The 12170-nt window shown below is 35.0% G+C and overlaps 1 protein-coding gene across 2 annotated transcripts in view; it reads right to left on the bottom strand.

Annotated features, from left to right (window-relative positions):
- Positions 1–12170, bottom strand: part of LOC136041920 (tetratricopeptide repeat protein 37-like) — a 90828-nt gene that overhangs the window by 8184 nt on the left and 70474 nt on the right. For both annotated transcript variants that reach the window (XM_065726720.1, XM_065726719.1), the window contains exons 17-18: positions 8148–8301; positions 1422–1593 (exon numbers count right to left, since the gene is read on the bottom strand). In XM_065726720.1, coding sequence (XP_065582792.1) covers positions 1422–1593; positions 8148–8301 — 326 coding nt within the window. The remainder of the gene's footprint in view (positions 1–1421; positions 1594–8147; positions 8302–12170) is intronic.

Genomic DNA, 12170 nt, shown 5'->3' with positions numbered 1-12170 from the left:
AATTAGGAATAAATAAGGTTACGTAAAAGACGAAAATTTAATAAGTCGATTGGCTCCCCTACGCAATATTATATTGTTAATGATGGTGAATATAGTGAAATTTAAAGTGTAGAATGGCCAAGCTGTAGGGATATTTTTCACAGCTGACGAAATTTTTTTGCAAGAATACAAAGACAAATTTTAGAACTTAGACTAGGATACTAAAAGAAACAAACAATGGTTAAGCATGGCTGTAAAGCGGGGGGAACTCAGAAAAGCTTAGAAAGATATGCTAGATGGTTTCCAGGGGATTGTCGAAGGGCATTTTAAGAAACTTGTTTGACTGACTGCAGATCAAATAACTAGCTGTGCAAAAAATGGTGGTTCCAAAAAGGTGGTCTATGACTAAAATGAAATAAAGGTTAAGAGGGTGACGCCACATTTTACGGAAGAATAATGATAGATCACCAAAAATTGTGTAATCTGGCAATCCAAAAGAAAAGCATAAGACTTCAATTAGATCTTGTCTTTTGTAATTTTGGACTTGAATATAAAAAAAAAAGTCATTTTAAAAATTTGATTTTGCATTTATGAATGCTGAATTCAAAAATTAAATCGTATATTTTCTCGAATCAAAGTAGTTGTGCGATTTTTTCTTTTTTTTTGAAAGTTTTCCTGGTTAAATTTTGTCTTTAGACAAAAAACAAACTTATATTCTAAAAATACTATAGGCGGTGGTAAAAGTCTGATTGCATAGTAGCAATGCAAGATTTCAATCATTTTTGAAATTTTGTTAGTACCATTTTGTACGCTAAATTAAAAAATTTGGTCTTGCTTTGAAGAATTGAAGTCCATTGTTTAATCTTCGTATTTTAGACAAAAAGAAAAAAAAGTTAACAAAACTAGAGGCTATTATAGAAAACCTCATTAAATTTCAAATTTATCATTAAAAACTGGAATAAAACTTCTCTAAAGCATTAAGTTTATTCCCGATAAATCCAGAGTACCTACGTTTTGATGGAAGATATACTAAACAATTATTTCGCAAAACTATTGGCAATGGAAAATTATCAATTGAATTTTCAAACTCAGAGTTGAAACTATGGCACAAATTTTAGCTCTGTGAGAAAAAAGACCTAAATATTTTGTAATAGCTTTAAGGGTATGACATTGACAAAAAGTTAAAATTGCCAGTTGACAACAACAGGTTCATATTTGCATTTTCCAGGAAACAACTACTTAGATACATTTCTATAAGCTGGCTTCTAAATACATGCAGTCCAGTAATCACTGATTCCAGCCATAGACTCAAAGCTACAATTCCTGAAGACCTTATTTCTTGAATGTCTTGAGGCATAGGAATAATTTGGAATGATACAGATATGCGGTTTTGCTGTCCACCACTGACATTTTAGCTCGAAAGAAAGATCAAGTGCAATTACCAGGGCGTCATTTGCCTTCGCAATAGATAATATTTCCATTGGTGTTGGCATTCGGCAGTCAATTCTTTTCCAAATCAGGCTCAAAACGTCTTTTAATGAGTCATTAGGTTTTTCAGCCAATAAAATTAACCAGTCACAAAGGGGCTCGGTCGTAGAGGGCTCTGCAGACAAGCTAAAAAGAAAAGACCATTGGCTTAAAAAAAATAAAAATAAATAAAAAAAAAGATAAAAATAAACAAAAGTAAGGCTCAAAAGTTTCCAATAGCCATTAAAAATTTAATCACCACCAAAGAAAGGAATTATTTTCTTTTTCCAATAGATGCACCATCAGTTCAAAAAGATAAAGCTAATGACCAAAAGAGAAGAATCAATTCACGACAAAGAAAAAACGAAAAAAAAATTGCAAACAAAACCAATTTTGAGCTTGTTAAGTTCTTGCACTCCACTAAACAAAAAATAAAAATAGTTTTGATATCATGTAAAGAGCAACATTGGAATTTCTGTTGAACATAAATCTCATTCTACGTTAGGGGTTCTGCTGCCCAACTAAAACTACGCTAAAACTCAACACATGGTTTATGGTAACTAAATTCAATTCAACATATATAGCTAGCACTTACCAGTAAACTTGTTCTTACAAGCTACAATGTCGTATAATAATAATGTCGAAGCTGGACAAGTCTAGCTACCTTTCACCTCGTTTGAATGAAAATTATGCTGTTGAATATGATCTAATTAATAACCAATATAAAACTCCAAATACAGGTTACTATGCATTTTCATTATGTAAGCCATTGTTTCTCACCTGGATAGGCCACGACCCCATTGTCAATAGGTCGTTTTCGGTAACTAAATAAAAAAAGTTTTTTTTTCAAATGAATATAAAGATCGACGGTAAAACTGAAAATAAATAAAAGTTACTTTATATACGAGGGAAGCTTCCGCCCACCTGCCTCAAATTTATCGCTAAGGTTTAACATAGGGATGATGATTTAATTCATTTTTTTAGGTAAGGAATCAAACAGTTCGTGGTAATGAACTGTAGTAAGGAGCGACCCGGCTAAATAGTAAACGAAACTCTAAAAAACGGAATTTTGATGCTAAAATATACATCAAAAGAATCAGATTTTCATGCTGATTTTATATATATAAGTTTCATCAAATTTAGTCTTTGTCATCAAAAGTTACGAGCCTGGAAAAATTTGCCTTATTTTAGAAAATAGGGGAAAACACGCCCTAAAAGTCACAGAATCTTAACGAAAATCACACCATCGCATTCGGCGTATCAGAGAACCCTATAACGAAATTTTCAAGCTTCTATCTACAAAAATGTGGAATTTCGTATTTTTTGCCAGAAGACAAATCACGGGTGCGTGTTTATTTGTTTTTTGTTTTTTTTTTTTTTCCCAGGGGTCATCGTATCAACCAAGTGGTCCTAGAATGCCGCAAGAGGGCTCATTCTAACGGAAATGAAAAGTTCTAGTGCCCTTTTTAAGCGACCAAAAAAATTGGAGGGCACCTAGGCCCCCTCCCACGCTCATTTTTTCTCCAAAGTCAACATATCAAAATTTTGAGATAGCCATTTTGTTCCGCATAGTCAAAAACCATAATGACTATGTCTTTGGGAATAACTTACTCCCCCAGAGTCCCTGGGGGAGGGGCTGCAAGTTACAAACTTCGACCAGTGTTTACATATAATAATGGTTATTGGGAAGTGTACAGTCGTTTCCAGGGTTTTTTTTTTTGGTTTTGAGGCTGGGGTTGAGGGGAGGGGGCTATGTGGGAGGATCTTTTCTTGGAGAAATATGTCATGGGGGAACAGAAATTCAATGAAAAGGGCGCAGGATTTTCTAAAGTTACTATAAAAAAACAATGAAAAAATAAACATGGAAATTTTTTTCAACTGTAAGTAAAGAGTAGCATTGAAACTTAAAACGGACAGAGATTATTACGCATATGAGGGGTACTAAAAATACTATAGCATAAAGAGCGAGGTATTTAGGAGGAGATAAATACCTCGCTCTTTATGCTATAGTATTTTTAGTAATTTCAACTATTTATTCTACGGCCTTTCTGATTCAGGGGTCATTCTTAAAGAATTATGACAAAACTTACGATTTAGTGTAAAGAACGAGGTATTAACGAGGGTACAAACCCCCTCATATACATAATAAAAATTAATGAATATAAAAGTTTGTTACGTAAGTTAATTCTTAAGTTACGTATATTTTTTAATAATAAAACAATTCGTTAAAAATTAAAATTTATAATTGCCTTTTTATGCAACCGAAAAATTACATGGCAACTAGGCCTCCTTCCCCATCCCTTATTTCTCAAAATCGTCTGATCAAAACTAAGAGAAAGCCATTTAGCCAAAAAAGGAATTAATATGCAAACTTCATTTCAATAATTTATGTGTGGAGAGCCAAAAATCAAACATGCATTAATTCAAAAACGTTCAGAAATTATATAAAAAAAACTAGTTTTTTAAACTGAAAGTAAGGAGCGACATCAAAACTTGAAACGAACAGAAATTACTCCGTATATGAAATGGGTCTTCCCCTCCGCAATCCCTCGCTCTTTACGCTAAAGTTTGACTCTTTGCCCCAATTCTGCTTTTTAAAACAATTAAAAGCTTTAGCGTAAAGAGCGAGGGATTGCGGAGGGGACAACCCATTTCATATACGGAGTAATTTCTGTTCGTTTCAAGTTTTGATGTCGCTCCTTACTTTCAGTTTAAAAAACTAGTTTTTTTATATAAAATTCAATGTAAGGAATGTAAGGAATTCAATAGACTGAGAAAAAACTTTTTCAGGGTGGTACATAAGGGATGAACGGGTGGATCTTATATTAGCTGACAGAAGTTTTATGGTGACTAAGAAGCTGGACAAGTTTTTGGGTACAGGTATGGCACATAGGGACCATTTTCAGGAATTTATTTGTGAATTAACTTTCATTTCAGTGTTTGTGTTTGTTTATAATTCTTATGTTTTTGTATTTTTGCATTAACCATGGCCCATAAAGTCTTTTAATGTTAATAAATATCGCATCTTAGTATAGTATGGTATATTTGACACACAAAAATCACAAGGCCACGGTCACAAAAAAAATGGAAAAAAAACAAACAAAGCAATTGAAAGAGTTAACTGACCAATTGAACAAAACGATTAAAACAATAAAAAGTATCATTCAAAAACACTAATATAAACAAATTCCTCATACAATACCCAAACAGTGGGTCATGCCAAAACGAATAAACCGCGCCGGATTCCTAATACTAATAAAACACCCATTTCCCAGCAATTTTTCAAGAAACAGCTCTTCCCCTCATCCACTCCGAAAAATTCTTCTCTCAAATTCTTTAACCATTCACACTTTCTCAGAACGTACAACAACACCACCCCCCCCCCCCCCACTCTCTTTACATCGAATAACGTCAAGGACCGCTCTTCATCCTAACCTTTCGCAAATATCTTTTTGTTCCACCAAGTGGCATAAAATTACCTCTACAAGAAATTACCCGTGAAATACCCATTTAATATCATATCTAGACAACTCAGGTCTAAAATATACCTCCTCCTCCATGTCTCTTTTACCATAGAATACAAACCAAGAGTCAGGCTTTCGGATCTGGCTAAGCCACTTCTGAATTTCCTGATCAACTAAAATTGAATGTACCTGTTTAAACACCTCTCCTGCTTCACTACCCCTACCATAACCCCCATTCCATTCGCCCAACATTCCAGAAGAATTTGAAATTGCCATCATTAGCCCTTCCGCAATTACCTTCTTCTATTTAATATAAACCAGTATTTCTACAAAATGTGCCGGATGGCCAGCCAAATGATGTACTGAGAACATAATAAACATCTATTACGTATTCGAACTTTAGTGCAAAGAGTAAATCCCTCTATTTTTATACTAAAGTATAACTTTTCATAACAATACTACAAAAATAACTATTACCCATGAAAAACTGCATCCCTAAAAATGAGCCTTAGAGGGGGAGGGGATCTGAGATACCAAAAACAATTTTCAGGTAATGACTTCGTATTTTAAGGGGCAAATCTAATATTCCTTTCTTTATATCGGATTGCTTCTTAGATGCCCCTTGCCCCCTTCTATCTTTGTGCAGGTTAGCATATAAAATACAATCTCTTACTTAACATTTAAATTATCACTGCAAAAAGAGGATAGCTGGAACTCCCTAAGCATCAACATTGTAAGCTTAGTCCAAATACACTCCGGAAAATGAAAGGAGATTCTATTTTTATTTGAACAATCTCTCATAAAAGTTAAAATTTGTTACTAAAATGTAATTTCTTCAGTGTTCAGCTATCCCCTCTCCTACAAAATGATCAACTGACCTCCCACAAGAGAGCCGATATGTGACTATGCAATATATGTGAGCTTCCAACCATAGAGAGAAAAGCCAGCAAAGGGAGGTGAAATATAGTCCACGAGGCATTTTTTTTATGATACTGTATAGCAGGGAATATTATTGTATATATAGTCAATATTATAGTTTCTGCACACTGTTCATAGTCAGAGAACGACACGAGAGAAATGTTAATATTTGAGACGATCAGCGAGTAGCAGACGGTGTGAGGGTGCAATCAGATGTAATGGACGATGGTAAATACAAAAATTCACGTTCTACGGTTGACAAATGGGTAGAATGTTCCTATTTCTTCACAATCCCTTAACAAACCATGTAAATAGGTAAAAGTTCTCCTAAAATCGACAGAAGATACGAAAAAGCTCCAAACTGTCCAGCTATAGCTCAGATCAAAGATAATTCGATAATGCTTATTATTCCTGTTTAAAATCTATCACATCTTTTTTCGCTCAGATGCAATCTCAAAATGTAGACAGAAAAAGACATCATTTATCTCACTCTTGGATTAATGCTGATTCATCTCGAAAATTTATCTCAACAAGGGGTATTTTTTTTAATACTAGCTTCTGTAGGAAGCTGTTCTGTGGGAGGAACAATCCAGATATTCTTTAGTCTTTTCATTTGAACAATTGGCAACGAAAGGGAATAATCCAATTTTTAGCTCGTAAAAGCAGAGGTATTTATCCAACACGCAAGACAAGTCCTAAATAGATTTCCATAGCCTTAGCTGTATAGAAAAATTCGGTCTAAGCAACGTAATTTATGGACGATTGTGCCGCTGCTACCTGAGTGTCGCTTGATGCAACATAAATATACATGTATTGTGATTTGCATATGAGAACCATAAGACATCCATTACTTACTGTGCAATGGGTTTTGACATGTCCTTCTCTGTGTGTTCTAACAATATATTATTGCACAAGTCTTTCCTCTTCGACTCTTTTATTTTTTTTCTCCTATAAAAATCTACAATCTACTTTTATGTATTAGTTTTACTATAAAACTAAATGTCTTACTCTTTTCCCACTTTCTTATAGAAGTTGGGAGATTATAGGTAGCAGCTGCGTTTTGAATTTGCACTCACTTCCCCAGAATTGTAGTCGAATTCGTTTGTTAGCTGATCGGAAAGCTCCAGTTTCAAGTTGTTGTTTTTTTGCGATGTTGATTCGAAACATGCCTTGCAGACGTCTTTTATTAATTTGTCAAGTACTTCAGCAGATTCAAAATTGTAATTTGTAGTCAAATATTTCTCACAAGCATATGACAATAATTCCGAAATTCTTACTACCAAGGTTAGTTAGGTTCCAGTGGTTCTCCACTCTCCCTCAAAGCTTGCAGACGAGGTAGAAGTCATGACAACTTTCCAGAAAACTGCCTGAGAACTAGGACTGAGGTACAACGTTGTCAAATACGATCAGGTTGTATATTACATTGTATATATTTCTAAGGTAAAAAATCTGGAAGCATGTTTCAAATATCTTCAGAAATGGTGGCGTTCATATTTTAATGAATTTTCTGGGGCATTTGGTCACATAATGGAGTGGTCATACTTAAAAGAGCTGATTTACGAGGTTTAAAGTCTACTCAAAAGAATCTACTAAGAAACGGAAGACTGTGTAACCATTTTTAAGCTGCCAATGCTCCAACGTTATTCCTCAAGGTCAAATCAATTGCAAACTAGGAAGCTTTCGAAGGATTCTGTACCAAATCAGACGATTTTTCTTGCATTACTATTTTCGAAAGAATTTGGATTTGTTAAAAAAACTTAAAAATCTGGAAAGATGCCACTCCCATTGATGCAACCCTCGAATGTCCGAAAGAACAGATTGTGGCACTGTCTTCATGATTTTAAATGTTGAAGATTCCCTTATATACCCAAAAGCCCATAAGTTGTAGAACAGCAAAAGTAGCTCGTGGTAATTTTGTGACAGTTTTGAAAAGTTAGTTATATGGTTACTAGGATGGCTACATTGCAAGAGAGAACCAAGAGCTTGCTTATTTAATAGCATTTGGTCATTGTAAATACAGTGCGTACTTAATTGAACACCCAAAAGAAATGTAGGTACACTGAGTGTTCTACAATGGAGTGTCAGACGTATAGGGCACGTAAAAAAAAAGAGAAAGGGAAAGATTGAGGCAGGGAGATAGTGAGAGAGGGAGATTGAGGGAAGAAGAGAGAGGGGAGGATAATGAAGGAGGGAGGGTGAAGGAGGTAAGAGCAAGGGAGGGAGAGAGGCAGATAGGAAGGGAGAGATAATGTAGGGGCAAAAACAGGAAACAATGCATTTAGGATTGCTTAAAAGTATGTAATGTGTTTTTATTCTAACCTTTTTTTAAAAAACTCGATGGCTTCTTCATTATATCCAAGATCAAGCTTGATCTTACCAATCAAATGGTAAATACTTGAAGTAGTCTTTTCATCGTTGGCGAGCCAGCTCAAAGCACCGTCGAATGTTTGCATTGCTTCTTCCTTATATCCCCCTACAAAAAAAGAAATAAAATCCACGAAAAAATTATAAGAACTGATTAGAATGCAACCAGCATTTAGCAACTAATTTAATCTACTGACCAATTTATTAGCCATAGTAAAATGACAAAAAAAGATTCAACGCCTACGGGTAGTGGTAAGTCCAGCGGGAGTCCACTCCAACCTTGGATTGGAGCCAGTTTGCTTGTTTGCAGTGTCCAATTACACCAGTAAAAATCTGTCTTGTTCAAAAAAATTCAAATAGTAAACAGCAAATACGTTTAGCAAAGAGTAAAATAAATAAAATAAGTGTCAAATTGTAGACCCCCCTCTAGCGGCGAGCTAAGCCGGGGAATTTCTGCGGCGGTGGTAGAGTTCTAGGAAGCGAAGCTTGATCCTTCGTCCCTAAGTAGCATAGGAAACCGATCAGCGCAAATCAACGTGGTGAAGGGGTGTAAACATCGCTAAAATTCACGCCCAGCAAGGTGATGGCTAACGCGTTAAAGGGTGACCTTGAGGAAAGGTGCCTCTCGAGGAAATTATGGCCTAGCAGACGACACAGCTTTTGCACAGGATTCTGATTAATAAATACTTCTCCCGAGTTTGGTCAATTGCGGTGGGCGTTATCGGGCTGAAAAACCTCTTTTTAGCTAATTTATCTAATATGGGTTGCCTAGCCGTAGTAGCTTAATATTTGTAGAAGTGAATATATAACGAATCGGAGGTAACAAGCTTGAGATTATCTGTACATAATTTCAACTTTTGTAGATAGAGGATCGCTAAGTGCTGAAAACTATGCTGTGATCAAGATGACCCCAGGATTGCACAAAACCTCCATTCAACTAGAGGTCGCGGGGACTTCTTGTTGTCCAGTCCAAAGCCGACTTAAGCACTTCTGTGAAGATTTGAGAAGATGTGTTAGTCCTCGTCCTGCACTAGTTCTGCGACCATTGCGTTTCTTGAGGCCCAAAAAAATTTCAATGATTTAAAGAATATGAAAAAACTTGGAATTTTACAATGTTAAGAAATGATTATCCCATCAAAATTTTAAATGACGAATTCAGATGCTTCAAACTGGATTTATTGGAAGTTTCAGAAACTCACATCCCAGGAGTAGGAAACATGGAATTAGGTGATATAGAATTTAAAAGTGCAGGGTGTCAGTCATAGCAGTATATGCCTCTGTAAAAAACGATTGACGGAGACAGTAGTGACTTAGATGAGTTTTACTTGCAGCTACAGGAGCAAATAGTCAGGGTCCCAGCTATTAATATGGTGTTTTAACGTTTCCGTTAGGAGATCTTAACGCCCAGGTTGGTAGCAATGGGGATAGATAGTATCCTAGCCAAGGTAAATTTGGCGTAGGAAAAGATAATTATAATGGCTACAGACTGTTGCAATTTAGGTTTTTAGAGAAGAAAAGTGCGGTTTTAAAAAGGGTAGAGGATATGTGACCTAATTTTCACTCTTAAATATCAAACAGCTTTAGTCCTCAGTTTTTCAGATTATGAGTAAGCGTTTGGTTCAGTTGATAGAAGCAGGGTTGCCATCCCTGGTGATTTATCACTATTTCTAGTGGTTTTTATATTGCCTAAACAAAAATCACTAAAACAGCACTTAAATCAATAGATTATTGAAGAAAATTACTAAATCAACCAAAAAATAACTAAAATCCAGTGATTTTTCTCACTGGGTGGCATCCCTAAATAGAAGAGCTTTAGCAAAAGTCTTATCCGTGCATGATATACCAGACAAATGCATTAAAATGATTAGTGCCATGCATGGGAATAAGACTACTGTGTTAAGATAGGAAATGAGGTTAGTAGCTGGTTTTGTATTAAATTAATTAAAAAAATTTCCGAAAAAGAAGTTTTTCAAAGAAAAGTAAAGGCCATTTTAAACTTAAGATCAGCAGAAACAAATACTTTTAAAAATTCAAACTCAAAACGGGCAGAAACGACCATCAAATATTCAATTTGATTTTGTTTATAATTTGATTTTGCCAATGACGCAGTAGGTTTTAGACTTTTACAGTGAGAGAAGGAGGCGATACCCAAACTCTTCTTTGTAGTGATTTTTGTTCGTTTCAAGCTTGATTTGCATATTCAATTAAAGTTTCACTTGTTTTAAGATTTATTTCTTCATTTATATTAGTATCTATTGTATGATTGTTTGCATTGATTGTTTATTTAATTTCTTTTCGTTTTGAGTTCCATTTATAATTCAATAGCAAAATATTTTTGTTCGTTTTAAGCTTGGTCTGCATATTCAATTCAAGTATTACTTTCTTTAAGCTTTATTTATTCATTTGTATTATTACTTGTTGTATGTTTTTATGCTATGATTGTTTATTTAATTTCTGTTCGGTTTGGGTTTCACTTATTCTTTAATAGTGATTTCTGGTTATATTGAGTTTCAATTTTAAAAAGTATTTGTATCTACTGATCTTAAGTTTAAAATGGCTTTTACTTTTCTTTGAAAAACTTCTTTTTGGACAATATTTTTAATTACTTTTTATTCGTTTTTGATTACAAAAAGTTTTTTTTTAATTCCTTATTTCAAATTCAAACTTTTTTTTAACATCAAATATTCATCAAAGCATCAAAACTAGTATCAAAGTAACAATAAGCAACTTGCATAACTTACAGCCTTTACCCGTAAACTGAATTTGCCACGTAAGTCACTAAATCCAAGTATTGAAGGAAACAAAGTGTCGAAGTATCAATAAGCAAGTTCCGTAGCTCAGAGCCATTTCCCCGGAGTTGGGGGTTCAGCCCCGGAAGCATAGTTTTTTGGCCTTTTAATTTTTTTGAAGAAAATGGCAATCTCAAAATTTTGACCGGTTGTCCTCTGAAAATTTGGTCGGGTCCATTTGAGGTAAAAAAAAAGGTGTAAGGACGGGGGAGTGGGGGGGGTTGCCCTCTCATAACTTTTGACTCTTAAAGAGGAACGAGATTACTAGTCAAATGAGGTGTTTTTAGAAAATGAGGAATTTTTAGAGAAAGACTCAACATAACCTTAAAGCCTTACGGTCTTTATGACCTTTAGTTTTCTATTGTCTAAAACTTAGTAACAGGAAAAAATTAATTAAAAAAACTAGAATAACTGTACACAAGAGATAACCATTCACAAGCAGTATATATAGCTATCATTCCGTTTGCGTTGCAAATGGGAGGATATTAAGGAATCGGGTTTAATGCTAAGGATTGGGAGGGATTGGCTGTGCAAAACCTTCCCGTGGCGGCCTTGTTTTCACCAATCTTAGTGCACAACTAAAAAAAAATAATCAAACGTAAAAACCTTATTGCATTTATGACCTTTATTGTCTTCTATTGTCTAAAACCTAGCAACAGAAAAAAAATTAATTACAGAAAACTAAAATAACTTTACATAAAAGATAACCACTCAGAAGCGGTAGGCTATATAGAGCTATTATTGCATTTACAATGCAAATGTGAGAATATTAGGGGGTCGGATTTAATGCTAGGAGCTGTGTCATTTCAGTCCCCTCCAAAGTTTATGCGACCACCTCTTCCATAAAAAGCTGATATGCCCCGCAGAATAAATAACAGCCCTTCTTCCTGGTTCTGGAGGGGGGGGGATGTTGACCCCGAAATTCTTGTTATCTAATCGTTGGACTACTTCAAACAAACTAGCAATCTCAAAATTTTGATCGGATGCCTTGATTTTTGATCGGAAAAAAGGGTGTGTGTGTGTGTGAGCGGAGGGGTAGATGCCCTCCAATACCTTTTGACTCATAAAAAGGTAACTAAAACTTTTCAATTTCTAATCAAATGAGCCACTTCTGAAGTTTATACAACCTCTGCTTACATATAAAACTTATAACCCCGGTGCATAACTTAAAACACTTATTCCCGGGCTC

Source organism: Artemia franciscana, unplaced genomic scaffold (assembly GCF_032884065.1).
Source record: "Artemia franciscana unplaced genomic scaffold, ASM3288406v1 PGA_scaffold_49, whole genome shotgun sequence".
NCBI classification, from domain to species: domain Eukaryota; kingdom Metazoa; phylum Arthropoda; class Branchiopoda; order Anostraca; family Artemiidae; genus Artemia; species Artemia franciscana.
This window is presented reverse-complemented; position numbering and strand designations above follow the sequence as displayed.